Source organism: Protopterus annectens, chromosome 1.part1 (genome assembly GCF_019279795.1).
Source record: "Protopterus annectens isolate FY-2018-M chromosome 1.part1, PAN1.0, whole genome shotgun sequence".
Lineage (NCBI taxonomy): Eukaryota > Metazoa > Chordata > Ceratodontiformes > Protopteridae > Protopterus > Protopterus annectens.
Window position 1 is genome coordinate 757091194 of NC_056726.1, and position 20616 is coordinate 757111809.

Genomic DNA, 20616 nt, shown 5'->3' on the forward strand with positions numbered 1-20616 from the left:
TGTTGATGGGCACTTCAGATCACATGGTTATAACCTGTCCCAGAGGTTACTTAGTGAGAGGTCAAAATTGATCTCATTCTTATAGTTGGAATCTTAGGGCACTTATACCACATTAAGTAAGGTGTAGTACTTATTTCAAATTAATAAAATGTGCCACTTTCATGTGGAATACAGTCAGGCCCTGAGATTCAGAAACATGGTGGGCCAGCTGGGCTGGCCACTGTTTTGTCTATAGTGCATAACAAAGTCTAAAACTCATTAAGGATTGTGAAATATCAGTGTGAACCCAGCAAGTTATTAAATATCCCACTTGTGACCATGACCTGCAGCTACAGTACATAGCCTAGAGTAGTGACTGCAGTTGATGCCTCTTTAGGTCTCTGTAGTGGCACCTGCACTGTGCACCAGTTCGTTGGATGCCAGTTGGCCTCAGTCACTGTACTGGGGAAGCAGTGCCAGGCACCATCTTATACTGAGTGCTCCACTGTAATTCTCTCAGCAGACTTCCCTTGTGGTCTCTGTGGAGAAAAAAAGCAAAAGATTGTACTCTTTTTGGAAGCATCATAGGGACACCATGAAACTATCAGTGTCTTCAGAAACCATTGGCACACACCAGGCTTCATACCAGAGAATCTTGGCAGGCATTTCTCAGTTACTCTTGTTTCCTTTTAGGTTCATAGGTTCATAGGTAGATACTAGGCTATCTGCCCTAGGGCATTTATAAGCCTAGCCAGAGTGTATTTGGCTTCCGCCTCCCTATTAGATTAGCCTAATGTGCCTCTGTAAAATAGGTCACAGAAGGTACCCTTTTAAGATTAGTTTACTGTGCCTCTGTCTAGCAGGGACACAGGAGAGATCCCAGGGGTGAATTTGCGATTTCCCATCCACGCGTCCAAATTTCGCTTGAAGAGGGTCAGCGAGGGGCTGTGTCTAACATGAATTGGGATTCTATTCCAGAGTGAGGGGAGCCTCTGGGAAATGAATCTGTCCCTCCCACATGTCCTATTTATTTTTGTGCTGAGGTTTAGGTCCCTGGAGCGTGTAGCTCTAAGGGACTTGGATTTTTTGAGATGGAGCATGTCCATTAATTCTGGGTTTGACATGGCTTTGTACGTCAGGCATAGATTGCCTCTGAGTTGGCGGTAAGCAACTGAGTAGAGCTGGAGTTTCTTTAGTCGAGCTGCATAGGACATCTGTTTGTAGCCCATGATCCTCTTGGTGAGGTACTTTTGGGGTCTCTCCAGTTGCTGCAGGTGTCGGGTAAGGTACATCCCAAAAGGGGCATTGTATTCAATTATGGGCCTGATGAGTGACGAGTAGAGGGGCACAATGACCTCTCTTAATCTAGATGTGAACCCTTTCGTGATAAGGTGGGCTATAACCCTAACCACTTTGGCAACGTGATTATCAAAGGAGAGATTACTATCTACGTTGGTCCCCAAATCTCTAATTACTTCTTCCATACTTAATGGATTACCACCTATGTGGTAATTTGTGGGCACCTTGTTTTTCCCAAAGGGGATGACTATGCACTTTTTAGCATTTAGCTTGAGGCTGTGGTTCTGGCACCAAGCATCCGTCTCTGTGAGACCCTTTTGGAGGATGCTTGTGTCAGTTGGAGATTCAATTATGGCCCCCAGTTTGCAGTCATCTGTGAACTTTGTTAGCCATAATCCCCCCATGTTAGCCTGAACCTCAGAGAAGTATATACCGAACAAGAGAGGTCCCAGAACTGAGCCCTGTGGGACACCACTTGTAACTGGTTTGGATTCGGACATGGCACCTGCGATTCTGACTATGTGGGTTCTATCTCTGAGCCAGTTTGCAACCCATCTTGTGATATAGGGGTTGATATTTAAGCTGGTAAGCTTATTTATGATGCCCGAGTGGGGTATTGTGTCGAAGGCTTTTGCGAGGTCCTGGTAAGCTGTATGGACTACCTTGCCCTCATCTATGGCTTTGGTAACTGTTTCAAAGAAATCAACTAGGTTTAAGAGGCAAGATCTGCCCTTAACAAAGCCAAATTGGGTAGGGTCCAGTGTCTGGAGGCTCCCAATGTTTTTGTTTATGAGTTCCATGATAATACGCTCCATAGCTTTACAGACCAGACTAGTCAGGCTTATGGGGCGATAGTTTCCGGGGTCCGTTGTGGCACCACCTTTGTGGAGTGGGACCACTGTAGCTGTAAGCCATTCTTTGGGTACATATCCTATAGTAAGGCTAAGTTTGAACAGTGACTTAATGTGAGGGTTCAGTTCTTCTTGGAGCTCATGTAAGACACAGCCTGAGACACCATCCGGTCCCATAGATGCTGTGTTTTTTGCTTTGGAGAGGGCAGCTTTCACCTGTGCATCTGTGATGTCAGGGGGGTTACATTCAGTTGGGATAGGCGTTTGCTCCTTTGGGGGGGAAGAGGGGGAGAAGTTTGCGCTGAATCTGTCTGCCAGGATGTTGGCTATGTCTGTAGGTTTGGTATATTTTGTACCGTTATGCAACAATTCAGAGCATATCTGGGAGTTTCCGCCCATGTTTCTGACATAACTAAAGAAGGCCTTGTGATTATCTTTAGTGTCTAGGGCAATATTTCTTTCGAAACTATCCTTTGATGATTTTATGAGGGATCGAAGTTTCTTGCTAATACTGATCAGAGATGCCTTCCCTTTTTGGGATTTTGCTCTGTCATGTAGTAGCTTCCTCCTTCTGTTGTATAGCTTATTTATGGCCGGGGTCCACCAGACCGGTCTCCTGTTTTTGGAGGAGTGAGTCTTGGTTATATTTGGGATAGCACGATCCATGCATTCCTGCAGGTGCTCATAGAATACATTTGTAAAGGATTCTGCGGATTGGGCTGTATTATCCTCTGGCCCAGGGGCTCTGAAGGATTCCACCTCAGTGTTGAGAAGTGCAAAGTTGGCTTTGGAGAAATTCTTTACTATGATTTCCTTGGCTGGGGATGGGGACGGGATATGGATGTCCAGGGAAATTTGTTTATGGTCTGATCTTACCAATGAGGGGTTTACCTCTGGTGTGGAACATAGAGTCCCCATGTTGGTGATGACCAGGTCCAGTATGTTGTTCCCTCTTGTGGGAGTGGTGACCAGTTGTTCCATTGCGTTAGAGTTTATAAATTCAAGGAACCGTTGGGCGAGGGTGTTTGGGCTTGAGTAGTTTTCCCAGTCAATGTTTGGGTAGTTGAAGTCACCCAATAACATAGTGTTTGGAGAGACCTTCATATTCTCCAGTGTTCTCAGGAATGCCAAATGGGGTTCCTGTAATAGGGAGGGTGTTCTGTAGCAGCCTACAAACTAAAAGGCAGTTTTGCCCGCTGTTAGTTGCACATGGATGGTTTCCGATGCTTCATGCAGTGCCACTAACCTAGAGGTGTAGGTATCTTTGATGAATATAGATACTCTCCCTCCTTTTGTGCTTCGGTCCGAGTTTTGGGGCCGAACCGCATGGTATGAGTTATAACCTGGTAGTGCTGGGGTGCTCTCAGGAGCCTTGAACCAGGTTTCTGTTACTGCACAGACATTGATTTTCTCCATACTGAGGAGAGTCTCAAGTGTGTGCATCTTGAGGTTTAGACTTCTGGCATTGAGTAGCATTACCTTTAGTTTTTTTATCTTTGGGTTGTCTATTGGAGGTGGGTTTGTCCTTTGAGCCTTGCCTAAAAAAGGCACTATGGGGGTGGCAAGAGCCTTGGCCAGTATACGAAAGCCTAAGGGTGACAGGTGAAAGCCGTCCCTAACTAAGCAACGTGGCTTGTCGAGCATGTCATCCCAGGCTGACAGACACTGGATCCCCTTTGAATGACACCAATACTTTAGCCAATTGTTGAAACTGATCATTTTGTCTTTATACTGTGGCATCATTCTTGGTGAGGGCAAGATGCTACTCAAAGTCAGGGACATACCAGACTGGGCTACATGGTCAGAGAGCTCCTCTATGTCTCTTTTCATGTAGTCCAAGGAGGTACATCTCAGGTCATTCGCACCAGCATGGACAATGATGGAGTCATACTTGTACTTGCTTTGGAGTGGCCTGAGTGCTTGCGTTATGTAGCGGATACTGGCACCCAACAGGCAGCTTACGGTGACCTTCTCCTTGTTCAGTCTGGTGAGTGGGACGTCAGTGTGCCGGACAATAGAGTCCCCTATAACAAGTGTATTTGGTGTGTTGTTTGGCCTTATGGGCTGTGACTGTGAGGCACACTGATTTTGTGAGATATGTGATTTGTGGGTATTGTTGAGGGGTGGCTGTTGCTTGGATATCTGCTTAGGAGGTCTTTGCTGTTTAGGCAGATTTTTATTTAGAGCCTCAGAGTATGTTTTTGTGTGTTTATGTGTTGGGTATGCAGATGCAATAGGTCTGTGTGAGACTGGATTTGTGATGTTGGTGGTTACCTTTTCCTCCTGACTGACTGTGCCAGTCTTGGGTTGAGAGAGGTCTGCCTCCAGTTTGGCTGTGTAACTGCATCTCTCACATGTATTAGAGTTTGTTGGAAGGAGGAGAGGGTTGTCTGTGTACATAAGGCAATTGTAACATTGCCTCAAAATTCCCAGATTCACCAGAGAAAGAGAAAATTCACGCAATGTATGTAGGACAGCCCATTAATGTGGTAATTGGCAGGACTGAGAATGGATCGTGCCATTTTGGAACTTGTGCAAAACTGTTTAGAGGTATGAACTATGGCAACCAAAGTGTAGCTGTGTAACATAGTATGACTGTGACACTGACTGTGCTCATTAGCTGACCCCATGCATCACAGGATGAAGACAGAAACTACAGTCAACCTCCTTGTAATATTCTCATGCTAAGTGTGCATGTTTTGATAGAAGGTGGTTGTATTGCTATTTCAGATTACATTTTAAAGTGTAAAACACTGTCTAAATTTTACAGGAGAGAACACCAATAAAAGTATGCTTGTTTACATTACTGCCCAAGTTTTAAAGTCACTGTGAGACTGGGTTGCTCGTTATTTTTACCTTGTTTTTGTACAGATTGAAAGAAATTAGGCTCATATAAAAACTGGGTCATGTGCTAAACCAGGAATTTTGTTGACAAAAATATCAAACCCAGCAGCAGGTCACACATTTATGTGGCTACATGCATGAATAAAGACTTCACTGCCTTATGCTGATGTTGTGCAAGACCGATTAATCATAACCTGTGTCCAGTGTATCTTCAAACATGTGCACTTCATTACTTCTTTTGTACAACACATCTGAAAGTTAACATAAACTTCACACAATTTTTTTTTCACATTTTATATACATAATTTTCCTTTGTACAGTTCAGTCATTGCACTGCAGCTTATGTAAAGCAATGCATGGCAGGGAAATGCTGTTATGCAGTTTGTGTAAAACAAGACATGATACAAAGTGATCTTGATTTGTTATGACTCTTTTAAGCCCACCATCGGTATCCATCACTACCAACAGCTCTGCTTCTTTATAGTGGGAAAGTATATGTGAGCCTGCAGACTAAACTCTTCTGAATCCAGCCTTAAAGAAAGCATAAAATCAAAAGCAACATTTGTGAACAACCATGTAACATGAGTAGCTCTGTTTCACAACATGAGATCTGAGCTACATCATGATAAGATAGTCTAGCAGGAAATAGACACCCGCATGGAAGAGCAGACTGCTAGGTAACAGGTCCTTTAGGTAACACCAGACAGAATGATGGTCTAATTAGAATATAACCTTCATATAGGTAAAATTTGTCTGAGATATTTGTTACATTGCAGAGTGTAAGAGAGGAATTTACTCACTTAAGGAAGGTATAAGGCGATATGAAAGAAGACCAGCCACTACTAAGCTGACAAAGGATGGTTGCTACTGCTGTTTACCCGTGTGTCCTGATCAGACAGCAATATGCTGGAAAATACATCTTTTAATGCATCCATCTGTAACTCCTTTCCCATTTTTTGCACATGGGGTTAGAGTGTAGTGACATTCTTGTAGAGCCAGAAACTTAAAAATGATAACCAGCATGTTTAGTCTATGTTGAACTGCTAGATGAAAACCCACTAATGAACATTTCAAAAGGAAGAGGTTATCTTCCTCAGCTGGAACTAGGATGCTCAGCCAGAAGAGTGACCAAAAGCTACAGACCTGCACTTGTTTATGGGTTTTGGAGTGCAAGAGGTACAAAACCACTAAACAGAAATTGGCAGAGGCAACACCCATGAGCAGCACACTGCTAATGACCACTAGGGCCTTTATAAGTCTAGCAATGCAAGTCAAATGTATCCTATGAGTTTAGTTAGGGTGTGATTTAATGGCTGCCTGTATACATCAGAGACATAAGTGTCAGATCAGGGGTAAACTTCTGATTTCCCATCCACTGGTCCAGGTTGTGTTTGAATAGGGTTAGGGAGGGGCTCTGCTTCACATGGATGGGAGGATGAGGATTCTCTGAGATACATACCTGCCCCTCTAGAATGTCCTGTTTAAGTTACAAGCAAAGTTTAAACCCTTAGATCTAGTAGTTCTGGCTTTGTATGCTTTGCAGATAGACAGTAGGTCTGTCACAGCGGGATCCAGGTATGCCTTGTATGCCAGGCATAAACTGCCTCTCAGCAGCCTGTAGAAAAACAAGAGTATATTGAAAAGGCTTTGAGGCAAACTGCGCAGGACATTGTGTTTATGCCCTGTATTCTTCTTCTGAGGAAATTCTGTGGATGTTCCATTTGTTGCATGTGGCTGGTTAGGTACATACCGAAGGAGTCATTATACTCAATGATGGGTCTGATGAGAGCTGAGTACAGTGGCACGATGACTTCCCTGGATCTAGATGCCATGCCCTTATTTATAAGTTGAGTGACATAGAATGATTCTTTTATTACTGTAGACACATGTTAGTCAAAGGCCAGGTTACTATCTACATGAATCCCAATCCCTGACTACTGTGTCTACTCTTAGGGGTGTTTTATCAATGAAGTAGTTCCCCTGGGTGGCTGAATTCCCAAAGGTACTGTTATACATTTCTTGGCATTGAGTTTTAAGCCTTGGCACCAGTCATTTGTCTGTGTTACACCTTTCTGTAAGATGTTAGTAAACTAGGGAATTTCTATGATTGTTCCTAACTTGCAATCATCTGCAGTCTTGGTAAGCTGGAGGCCCTTGACATTGACCTTGATTCCAAAAAATAGATGCCAAAGAGGAGCAGACCCAACATAGAGTCCTGGGGGACTCCAATGGTGACCAGCCTGTTTGTGGTGGTGGTCTAGCCAATCCTAACTTAATGGGGCCTTTCTAAGAGCCAGCTGGCTATCCAGTGAGTGACATAGTAGCTTATGCCAAAGTCCTTGAGTTTGTTTACAGTGGCCGAGTAGGGTGTTGTATCAAATGCCTTAGCTAGGTCAAGGTAGGCAGTATGGACCATTCTGCCCTCATCCACTCATCCATTGCCTTGGTGACCTTCTCAAAGAAGTCCACCAGGTTCAGTAGGCATGACCTGGCTTTGTCAAAACCAAGCTGGACTGGGTTCAGTGTTTGATGGTTTCCTGTCTCTTTGCTAATTATTTCCACAGTAATTCTTTCCATTGGCTGTGCTTATGAGACTGGTTACTCTAATGTGTCTATAGTTCCTGGGATGTGTTGATGGTATGCCCTTGTGCAGAGGGATGACCGTTGCAGTCCCCCATTCACGTTGCACAAATCCTGTGCAGAGACTATGGTTGAATAGTGACTCGAGTGGCCATGATAGGTCATATTTCAAGTTATTTAGAAGGCATCCTGAGATATTATCTGGGTGCCTTTACTTAGCTCACGTATTAAGCATACTACTGAATTGTTTCTTTTAACATCGGAGAATCAGATTAATTGGAACTAGTATATGTGTATGCTTGATATGGGAGCGCTATATCCAAATATTCCTCATGAATTACATTTGGAAACTTTGTGATGGTGAGCTGTACAAATTTCAATTCAAGGATTTTATTTTACAGTTAACAGAATTGCTGTTAAAAAAAATTATTTTAATTTGATTCAAATTCTTTTCTTCAGCTTAAGGTAAAAGCCACTGGAGCAGCATTTGCACCATTGTATGCTGACCTATTTACAGACCATCATGAAAATCTGTATGGTTATAATTCTGGAGAGAACATTTTTTTGCCTTATACTGATATGAAGCACAAATACTTGGATGACTGCTGGACGATCTGGCATGGAAGGTTTCCAAGAGTTGTGCACATTCCTGAAATATTTAAACCAAGAGAGATTTGGCATAAAGTTTACATAGAAGACTGAATTTTTTACCATTGATTTTCTTGTTGTAATGGTGACCAAAACACGTGATGGATCACTAATAACAGGAATTTAAAGAAAATTTATTTTAGTTAAAAAAAAATAATTGTCGTCTGAGACATATAAGAACCAATGCAACAAAGTGCACTTCATGCATTTAAGAAGGGTTTGTAGAACTGAAGAGGGTTATAGCAAGGCAGTAGAAGATTTGATCTGTCGTTTGTGTCATCACCTTGAGGTGATCCCACATCTAAAGATACAGTCAGCTGAAAATGAATATAAGGTAAGGTAATACATAACTGAATTCCAGCTTCAGACTTTATAGGAAAAGACTGGAAGTCCTATAAAGTCTGGAACAAACTTTTTTAAAATAAATTCCACCTCCAGTTAGAACAGGAAAGGAGGCTGGAAGGTAGTTATAGAAGTATAAAGTCATAGTAGTAGTTTTTGCTGAAAACTAACATAAGTTAAATATGACTTGTTTGCACATTGGACGGTTAGTGGAAAGTCTTACATCCATATATAACCTTATTCGTGTCTGTATTACTCAGTGAAAATTCAGTTCAGTGAACGGCATTTTCGGTTCACTTACATTGAACATATGCCGTTCATTGGAACTGTTCATACCGAGATTGTGGTACAGTGAGGATCGGGAAATTTGCCCTTTTCCCACTGTAGTGTGATCTTGGAGTTGGTATATATAATTAGCAGGGGGTGTGAGTGGGCGCATGGGAGGTGGAGCCCCCCACAAGAGCAGATTGCGATGATTGGCATTTCCGATGAAATGCCATTTGCTGAACTGTCACTTCTCTGAAGTGATATAGACCCCCTTCTTCATGCTGCTAGGAGAGCTGTGCTGTGAGTTGATTTCTGAGGTACAGAATCTTTGTAATTTGCCTCCTTGTAAGCCAGGGATAGATCTTCCTTCCATTAAAGAACATCTGTTCCATTCTGTTGACATTTATTGTTTTATCACTTGTAGGTACTGGAGTAAGTGGAACCAGTTTCCATTTATAGATCTAGTGCTGATGTAAGTCATGTTCTTAATGGTCATGTGAGAGATCCTGTATATAAAACTGTCTTTTTAGGTTTAGTCATTGATGCCTTTTGTTTCAGTATGCATCTTCTCTGTAAACACTACATGTGTTTTAATGTGGATGTGTACTTTTTCAACAGAAGTAAAAAAGTAACTGTAAAACATGGAAAAGTTAATTTAGTTTGCCTAAAGTAATTTTTCAGCTGTTCCTTATTAGTAATACTTTATGCCTTGGAAATCTTATACAAGTACGGAAATGATGCTTTCTGTACTGTGCATAGAAACTAATTTTATAGTATAAATTGTCTTAATACTCCAGATTTTATTCTGGCTAATTAAATGAGATATATTTTATTTTATCCCACATATGTTGAAGAGATGCATTTTATTTAAAGTTTTGTAGAGAAAGTTGTATTTCCTCACAAAGTTTATAGTACTGGCTAAATTTAAAACTGTAACATTTCTTTCTCGCCCTACAGCAAATCAACCAGGATTTGAACATTCAGCTGTTGAAGGATGGCTATCGTTTAGATGAGATACCAGATGATGAAGACCTTGACCTGATTCCCCCTAAATCTGTGAATCCCACTTGCATGTGCTGCCAGGCCACGTCTTCCACTACATGCCACATCCAATAATGAAGACAGCGGCGTGATCAGTGCTTCACTATACCTGTATAACTAACAGCCATTGCTTCCTCCTGTGGTAGGACACACACATCTTTGTGTTCATGAAGCCAGGAGAAACCAAGAGCATCTACTTTGTGGCTTTGGGGAGGTGGGTGGGGGAATTATAACCAGTCACTGAGGAGGCAACGCTACTACAGGGTTAGAGAAGATGCTGATGTAATTGTGACCCACCTGGTGAAAAGGTCAGCCGAGATTGCAATGGCAACTGCATTGATCTGCCTGATGAAAGAAAATAGCTGGGTTGCTATGATGAGCATCTGTACCATATTTCAAGCCCTGTACTTGAGATGAGGGACACTGTTAAACTAATCTCATCCTTTCAAGATTTTTTCAATGTCCTGGAGTCTCCATTAACCACATCTGTATGACTGCCAATGCTTCTGTTTTAATGTCACTTCCTTAACACTAGAATTGTTTCAGTAAAATGACAGGATCCCAATTCAAGAACTTTGCTATGTGTAACATTCAGGCACAGTTCAGTTTATATTTCATGTGTTTGCTCCCTCATCTGCCACCAAATTTTTTTTTTAATTAGTAAAGCTCAGACGCATGAAAGTAACAGCACAGTCCTTTAAATTCAGCTTAGCAAATGGAGGAGACAGCAACAAAAGTGCAGATAAAATTGGATGAGATAAGCAGATGCAGATTTCGAAACATTCTTTTGAAGTTGCTGTTTACAGTAAGGAAATTCATATGAAACTACTGAAAAGTATGAAACATAAACAGAACTGTGTCTAAATATCACATTATGCAAAGATGCCTGTATTATGTTTAAAACTGTGTTATGCTTCACTGTTGTTTACATGCTAGGGCACATAGCACAAATCAGTGAAATAGCTTTAGCTGTTTAATTTGTAAGAATTAAATGTTAATAAGAAATCTTTCTGTAAAAACCAAACTTAGAGAAAAACAATTATGTGTGTAATAAACTGAACCACCAGATTATTTAAGAAGGTGCTCATTTTGAGACCTTTGAGTAAGTGTTTGTTTGCAGTATCCTTTCTAAAAAAGTCGCACTGTGTCTCAAAATGAACACTATAGAGTATGGTTCAAATTCCCACTGTGTATTTTTGTGTTGTGTCAAGAGCTTCCATAAGCGAATATTTTATGTGGATTGTTGGACATGGCATTGTTACTGTGGCCATATACAGCAACCTATTTTATTTGTGTGTACTCCATTCTTATAAATCATTTTGCCTGTTACTGCCTTCAACTCACTGCAGTACTCTTACATGCTTTCCATCTCCAAAATCGTTAACTCTGTAATGCCCTGTTCATATTTTATCATTCAGACTAATTGAAAGTACACTCCACTTGCAAAAAGGAAAGTCCAGATAGTTTGCTGTAAAACACTTGCTTCTGTAAGAATTCTGCTGACCATCTGTCATCAGATCTGTGAAAACATTGTTGAGACTGGAACTGTTGCATCATGTCAGAGCTAAGGGAGCAACTGTTTTATTGACCTAATAAGTAGCATTTTGCTCGTATTAATACTATTGCTTAGATCATCAGTCTGCTCCAGGGAGCAAGCTGCTGTTCATTTAAGAAGGCAAAGCAGAGAGCAACTCATTCAGAGTCAGAGCAACTCATTCAGAGTCAAAGGTTGTAACTTCCTAACAGTGAAATTAATTTTAATGGAACGGGAATATTTAAGCAATAAAATGTAAGTGACCCAGCTTGGCATTTTCTGTTTTAGGCTCATCTGATAACATAGCATGCTTGCGCTCCTTTGGCATGGTAAATATGTTGACATTTAACAAATGTTGATATACTACCATTGAATTCAGTGCTGAAAAATTATAATGTTCAGTAGTTTAAGGTGATGCAGTGTCTTTTTGTCTTTTATTGGCCAGGACAAGAACTCATGTCTGTGGTTAACCAGTGTTCAGAATTCGTCAACATGTACAGTATAATTTTTAAACTGCAAATCTGTCTCACCAAAAGCAGGTAAAATAGACACAAGCATGAATGATGTAGGAGTTTACTTTTTACTTTTAGTTGATTCAATGTAATTCTTATGTTGTATTTCTTTTAAACTCGACAGACAGTAAATGTGTAAGATGTGGAAGTGTAGGAGTCTACTACTTAACTTCCCATGTTCCTATTCAGAGCAGCAATTCCCACATAATGTATTCTTAATAATGTGTAAATCAAAAGGCAATCTCCTCTTCAAAAGTTGGCAGGACAATTTTCCTAAGTTGGCAGGCACTGAATAGCACTGACGTTTTCTAATATTTTGACTTTTTGTGGAATTAAGCAGTCCAAATTAATGTGTATGTTGGGACCCTTTAGCTGGGTGTTAGTAATCCTTTCTATTAACTTACAGGTGAAGTTAACATTTAACAAATACTAAGGTCAAATGTACTGCAAAACCTAACACCATTTGGAAGTGGAAGCTGTTTTCCAAGTAATTTCTGTTCCACAAAAAATGTCAAAGTATGACCAATTTTTGATTTGTTATTTAACAAGTATTTATAGGAAAAAAATACTTACTATAAGAGATGTGATGCTATGTTTGCAGTCAAGTCACTGACTGGCATCTTTTGGTCAGAAATTTGCCCATTTTCATATTTTGGGGAGACTATCCTCAAATGTAATGCCAGATTTCAAGCTTATGACTACTAGTACTTGTTATGAATGCTTTCGTTTAAATTCTCCTGAGCTTCAGAGGTTCCACAACATGCTTGGCAGAAGGAACATCTTATCAAGGAAAATAAAGTTTGATGGTTTTCATTATAACAGTGAAGGCCAGTTTTAGTTAAAATTAAACAAAAGAGACAGTGTTTAGTTAATCTTAAAGAAAACATATTGAAGGATTTAAAATTATTTCTAAGGCTTTAGAACTACCAAGAAAAGCTTGTTTAAGAACTGGGCTCCAGATGATAACTATTTACAGCCCAAGATTAAGTCATTTTTTGCGCACATCAAAATTTATGCTGTACCAACAAAGACTTTCTCAGGAAGGCAGCCAAGACCTTGCAAGTTACTTTACAGAAATATTAGTGTACACTACCACATCCGTAGCTGAGAGATCATTTGGTCAGAAATGATACCACGAATACAGTCCAAGAGAGTCACCAATGAGTTGGTATTATGTACATGCATACATAACGTAGACATTTTCTAAACAGTAAGTTGATATAAAACTCTGAAATGCCTAGCTATTGTTAAACTGTAAGTTTAATAATCTTATGATCATGTTTTCCCATTTTGAAAACTTCAATACTACCAATGAGTTTTTGATTTTTTTTGTAGGGGACACAGAATAACTTATTCTGCAAGCCCAAGAATTACTAAGACTTATCATGAGGTTTTATATAGTCCAAACCATATTTCATTATCTCTTGCCCTTAACTAGGCCCAGGCTATCAAATGTTGAACATCTGTAGCTCTGTAGATCAAAGTAACAGTATCCATTAATGTATGTTATGATGTGGAAAATGCATTTTTTCAAATATAGTTGAATAATCCATCAATTCATAGGTAGTTGCTAGGCATGTGGTCCTAGAGAGCACTGTGGCACCTAGCCCAATTTCCCAGTTTCCCTAGAGCACTGTCTGTTTAAACGGCCTTGCCAGAGTCACACTGCTGGCACATGGAGGCTGAGAGAATCAGAGTGGACCCCTATTTACCAACTGTGTGAAACTTATTGTGTTGAAAACTTGCAATGCTGTTTGTCCATCTGTACTGAATTACTTCAGTATGATTAACCAGTGATCTTATTCATTAAGAAATCCAGGAGTCCATTTCAGAATTGATTTTTCCTTCCTTTCATAGATCTCATTACACCACAGCTGATTTGACAACAACTGAACAAATATTATTTATATATTTATCATTTTTATCAAACAATAACTTTATATCAGAATAATGCTTCTTTCAGATGGCAACATGCATTTATTTTTGCGTAAGAGAGTATTAGTATTTAGTTTGTGTGAGGGAGTATCACTCAGACTCTATGTAGTTTTGACCTTATTGTATCCATAGGTATAAACTGACTTAATAACGTTTGAAGTCTTGTTCTTTGATGTCAGCAGTGCATACAAGAGATCAAGCTTCCCTGCATTATTTTGCCCTCCTTTCTTTTGTGATAGCATTGGTTAATTTTACGTTACTGACAAATTTTTATTCATAGATCACAACGAGCTTCAGCCTTTAACTCAGATATACATATATAAGCTGAATAATAATGGGACCAAGCAAAAGCATTGCTGTGTACCCATTTTGCAGTCTTCTGCTACACTATTTTATGTATGTGTGTATATACATATATATATATATATATATATATATATATATATATATATATATATACATATATATATATATACACACACACACACACATACATACACCCCCTCCCACACACACACACACACATACACACACACACACACATTATTCAGCTCCACTTTCCGAGCTGCACTTTAAATTAGGCTGTAATATTGCTTTGCACTATACCATTTTCTGCAGTAGTACTTAAAAGGTTAGCCTTTCAAATGTTAAGTTAAACTGAATAAAAATAACATCTCAGCATCTACCTGCGTGTGATTGTCATCTGCCTTGCGGACATACAGTAGAAAGATCGTTTGCAATATCACACAACAGAAAGGTGGTTAAAATGAAAGTAGGACTCTTACAGCTATTGCTTGTGTGAAGACGTCTTTTTATTCATAAATATTACTTTGCAGATGAGTGCTGCTGCTGGGATACTGTGCTAAAGTCGTAACAACATGCACATATTTCACTTGTTCACAGAGGGGGCACCCCCTCTCTGCTGTATTCTTTTGGGGAACATGGTACTTCAGCAGGGGCGCTGCTATTTTTTTTTAGTTGGATCCCCAACCACAGGAAGGGGATTTACCTCCAGGATTTGGTTTGGAAGGTATTTTGTTTGGTTTGCCTTGGAGACATAGTCACAAAAATATGAGATGTTTACTGTGGTCTGAAAATCCCTTCTGCATGCAAATTGAGTAGTACAAATATTACCATCTTCACCTAACTAATGAGATTTTCTTCATGCACAGACCTTTCCATAATCTCAGCTATAATACACAGGGATAAAGTAGTCTGTAAAATGTGGCATTAATTCCTACTCACTGCCTTGTATGCTAGAATTGACTGTAGTGTTTCTCCAGTCATTGATTAATGCAGTTTCATGTGTGCTGTTGGTATACAGGAATCACAAAATGGGTGCTAGGCACACCCTTAAATCCGTAGTTGGTGATAGCATGTGGTCCACTGGCTTTATTATTATTGCACCCACATTTATTATTGAATTTGTTTGTTCATGTGCAGGTAGGACTTGAGAATGTCAAAGTTAACCTGAGTTATATTTTATTTATTATTATTTATTTGAAAATTGTTAACAGGGTTGGTTCGACTGAGCCAGTGCCCATTTTCAGCAGAGACCTGAGGAGAAATGCTCCAGAGCATTACAAACATTATTAGAAAACATAGATTGAAACATAAATGGTGGCATAACTTAGTTGCGAAGGCAGAAAGGATACAAACTAGTGCAGACATTGTAGGAGGCTAAAACAACATCCTATCAGAGAAAAAAAGTTTACAGGAGGCTAAAACAACATGTCAGAAAAAAGGAAGTTTACGGGAAACATAAATTGAGACAGTTAGATATGTACACAGATGGATACAACATAGTGGAACAATCTTGGAAGCTCAAGCTACGACATATTTGAGATAAGGAAGTGTAAAAGGGATAAACATGTTTAAATATTTATCTTTAGCAATACTCTAGATCTGCAAGATAGAAGCATAATATGTGGAGTGAGATAACTTAGGAGTTAGGGGGAGATTTAGTAGAGGTGGAAAGGAGGGATGGGGTAGGGGAAGGAGGAGGGTTATGTGTATATATTTATATAGTTACCATACATCCCTCACTGCATCATTCATGCCCATCCACGACACGCTTGGGTGCCTCAGATCAGTACTGGCATCTACACTCGGCCTGATAGATTATCAGATGACTCGCACTGCAATTGCTAACAAAAACATCTTTGGCATAATCTGTATTTAATTAATGATTTTATACACCAATGACATAACTTTCTACCCTTGATTACTTTTGTGTTTTGACCGTACCCAAAGCTAATTTTCTCTTTGGCACCTTTTTTAATAGACTTTATCTGTTTACAAACAATTTTGCAGTTTTTAAAAACCAATGGTCTCAGATACTAAAATTACTTGAGAAACTATTGCCTGTGACAATCCAATATTAAAATGATTAATGTGATTGAAGGCAGAATTCTGCCTGTTTATTTCTATACTTTGGATTTCAAGGAAATATCCCATAGATGAAGTATATTTAAGAACAATGTATTTTGCATTGGTGCTGGTGTTACGAATTAATACCAATAACTGTACTTAAAGTGAACAGGATCAACAGCCATATTGGAAATGAACAGCTGCAGAGTTCCATTGCTTCTTTAAAATGGTCATAGAGTTCCTGTTACTTTGTGCTATTGACATTTGAAATTTGTTAAAAGTTTTAACTTAATGATCTCTGAAGCTGCAACTTTAATGTAGATTATCCCCTTATAGTACAGCAGTGCTTTTATACCTTTAAGCATTTGTGTCTTCATTTTTAAGAGCTGCTATTCATAAAATATTTTTTGTATTTGCTGATATCAGAGTTCCTGTACTGCTTGACTGCCAGTTTCAGCAGTGTCCAATGATTAGCAGTATTAATAGTTTTGGAAAATACCTGTGATACCACAAGTCATTAGTGTTATTGCCAAAAATCTGTATTCATGAGAGCAAACCTCCCAAATTATTGGGAGAAAATTGTAAAGGACTACGCTATGGCTCATACTCCCTTTGTATACTGACAGATTTGTTTTGTAAATCATTTGCATCTGCTAATCGCAGATCTTTTCAGAAGTAAATATATTATGCTGGTTGCAGGGACATATGTAGAAGGGTAGTTAAAGTGTGACCCCTTTCATGTAACCAAATTATGTAATATAGACTATTGATAAAACCATTCACATAAGCAGGGACGTCCATTGGATGGTATTTAACTTACACACATACATCATTTGATGATACTTCCTACATTGACTTTGGAGTATACAAGTGCAGGCAAACATGTTTACACAGACTGAACCCAGTTCTGCATTGTGTAGACAAAATACATTAGGCCTTAGAATGCACAACGTTTTATGTTTCTTAGATTGCCAACAGACTGCAGAGTGATGTGCCTGGATAGTACTTTATTCAGTCTTGTAGAAAAAATGTAGACTGCCACCAATAGACATACAAGCATATTCAGGAAGTTTCCAGTGCATTCCCTGCCCTTTCTATTCAACTCCATGACCCCTTTTTCCTGCATGCTTAATAACATTCCCAGTGAGTACTGTGGTGTTGTTTTAGAAGTTGCCTTATCATTTTGTAATTGGTTAAGAGGTTTATTATAAAGCAAAAAAAATGAAATGACAGACTGTGGCAAAGCCTGTTCATCTGGCAAAAAAGTTAAACCACAACAATAGAAAATAGGACTCAACATGACAACAGCAAAAATATATACATTTAATATCGGTATTGGTTAATGCACAAAAAATGCATTTTCACTGAGATTTCTTCAGGTTTAAAATGAGTTATTTAAGAAAAGAATGTACATTCCCTTATAACAACTTTACAAGTCACATGACAACAACTTTTAAAGATTTAAAGTGAAGACATTTAAAACATCAAAATTCTCAGTCCATATAAATTAACATCCTTTTAAAACCAGTGCCCCCTTCTTGGGATCTTAATTTTTCTTTAGACAAGCTGATCTGGCTGACTTGAGGTTAACTTGGAAAACAGTTTTGCTGGTTGCCCTGACCACTTTCCACAGAGACAGTTTTTTTTTTAGAAATAATCTGTCTTTTAAGCCTAACCTGGTATCAGAGTTTACTTTAAGCAAACAATCCATTCCTATTTTCTTTAATGATCTTAAAAGTGAAAGAGAAAGGATACTCTCTACTTTGGATGTCCACTGAGAACTTGGGTACTATCTTCACTGAACTAAATCATTCAGATCTGCAGCTCTTTTCTTGTCAAGGTAAGAAAAAAGGACAACCTGTATCAACATAGACTGTTTCCAAATGGTTATCTTACGCTATTACCTCTTTTTTTATAATCACCACAACAAAACTTTTCCACACAGAATCAAGGTCCACTCTACCATGACTTGGCTACATCTATGGCTTTTTGGAAAGGGTTGGATTCTAGAAATGTTCTAGAAGCTGCAACTTGGTCCTATGTGCATACTTTTATAAAGCATTATATGCTTGATTCCCTCCCTAGATCTAGATTAGGCCCCGCAAGGACCATTTTCCAGGGGCTCTTGGACTCTCTTCCTTCCACCTCCCAAATGTAATGAGCTACAGTAATCTACCCATATTGCTAAGGCTACTGCAGCAGTGATCAATATCATGAACATAGTACAGTTGTATAAGTAAACTTACCATAAGAGTAGATGTTTGAATGCCCACTACTGTACTGTTTATGCCAGAGTGTGGTTGTTTACTTTTTGTTCTTCCAAGCATTGACTTTTCAGTATTCAGCCTCCCTCTCTCTGTTGGCAGGAACACTGTGAAGAGCTTGGCACCCAAACTTGTTTTTTAGTCAGCTCAACTCAAGCTGCCAAAAAGTCTTGGAGAATGGAAGGTGCCTTGAAGCTTTGGAAGCTGGCTGGCTGTTATACCCTTGGCAGGATATAACCGATATTGCTAAGGCTACTGCACTCATGGTCATTTGAACATCTATTTGTATGGTAATTTAACATACACAACCATACTAATCTGTGTAGTTTGAGAGAAGAAAGTGCCTTCTGTTCGATAATAGTGGTTAAAAGTTTCTTTTTAATGAAAGGTCCACTGCTGTTTGTATTTACTGATCTAAAACAAGGCTTAGTCTGCTGTTATATGGCTTCCAGTTATCTAAATGAGAATTAAGGTAATGAGCTATGAAACTGCACCTTGCATTTCTGAGTTTCTATCTGCACAGTGGTTCATATCCAGCAAGACATTTAACCACATTTAGTTTTCCTCACTGTTGGGGAAAAGAGATAAAGCCCTGACTATGACTGAGATGACCCAAGATTAATTAGCAACCTGGTAGTTTAACTGCACAGTCTGGGGTGATGGGCATGCATATTCTGAGGGGAGGTGTTCTCCTTGAAATGAGCTTTGCTTGGGGGTGGGGACAGACTTGCAAGGGCAGATGCATTGCAGAAATGACTTGGGCATGGCCACTGAAGCTGGTGACAGTAGTCCTTGTTGTCCACGCACAAGGAAACTGATAGAGGGGTATAGAGAATCCATAAGGTGATGTAGATGCCCATGTCACCACACAGAGGGGAGAGTTCAGGCCTTTTATACAAAAGTGCATGCCTCTCAACTTTCAAGAATTTTGCAGAGTGTCCATAGTTTTGCCTCGTATTTTTCATCTGTTCCTCATAAAGTTTATGGTTTTCTGGAAAAATCACTTAGAAATTAAGTTACTAAATAATGATGGATATTTTAGTCTCAGACTTCATGGTGCAGCGGTAGCGTTGTTACCTCACAGCAAGAGGTTCTCCCGTTCGATTCTAGGCTTGGGTTGGGAGTGCCTTCTGTGTGGAGTCTGCATGTCCTCCCCGCAGTCGAGTGGGCGTTCGAAAGACATGCGTTGAATGGGCGTGCCTTCGTTGAAGGTTGGGCGTCGAGCTGGCAACTCTACACCATAAAAAACAACTAGCGGACCAGAGTTCCGCTGTGGCGACCCCTAACCAGGAAAAGCCAAAAGACAAACAACAACAGCTTTATATCATTTGTTGTATGCATGCTAATGCAAACCCTCTTATTCTAGCAGTTTTTAAGTTTTTAATAGCAATATTTAAAATTTGTCCCTGGTTTGGGGCCTTTGTATTCCCATTATTTTGGATTTGTCCAGAATTCTTCTCTTAGAGCTTGAGAGATGTAAAAAGTGCTGTCATTGCCAAGCTGCAGGTGAGGGCAGGAAACTCCCCAGTTTCTACATAGATGACTGCTCCTTCAGATGGCCGTCACCCTAAGGGAGCTAAGGGAAGAGTCCCTGTTCGTAGAGAATGTATGAGCTCAAGCTGGAAGGGGGGTGGCTCTGTTTGTCATCAAAATTGGGGCCTTAACAGCAGAACATTAAAGCCAAGTTTCAAAAAACAAACACTCCCAAAAACAGACTTCTTCATCTTGTCTCTACATGTTTGCACTTCTGCAGTTTTTACAGCCAGCTCTTTTTACAGGGTGCCAAGATGTTTCTGGACAGCAGAATTTTGTTCTGTTGTTTTCCTTTCCTGTTTTTTAGCAATGCTGTTCTGTGTTAGCTGCAGTGATCCTGTACTAACGCTGCACTAACCAGGATGCTCCTACCATACATTCCATCTCCTTCTGAAAAGGCGTTGAGTCACTGTTCTGACTCTGATATAGAAGGTGATACGGTTTTCCCACTGTTATCACCTCAGAACATGGAACTAGATGATAACCTAGTGCATCCTAATTCTCATACTTCAGAACAAATACCAATAAATTTACACATGGCTGTAATATCTGATACCATAATGGGTTTCATGTCACCATATAAAGACATTTTCAGTAGTAGTCTGTCTTAGTGACAG

General features: G+C 39.6%; 1 protein-coding gene across 1 annotated transcript in view; it reads left to right on the forward strand.

Moving 5' to 3' along the window:
- The window catches only part of FAM219A (family with sequence similarity 219 member A), a 1804825-nt gene extending 1793172 nt beyond the window's left edge, over positions 1-11653 (forward strand). Inside the window, exon 6 of the mRNA XM_044077846.1 lies at positions 9768-11653. Within this exon, the coding sequence (XP_043933781.1) occupies positions 9768-9926 (159 nt within the window). The 3' untranslated portion in view covers positions 9927-11653. The remainder of the gene's footprint in view (positions 1-9767) is intronic.
- Positions 11654-20616: the final 8963 nt, after the last annotated feature.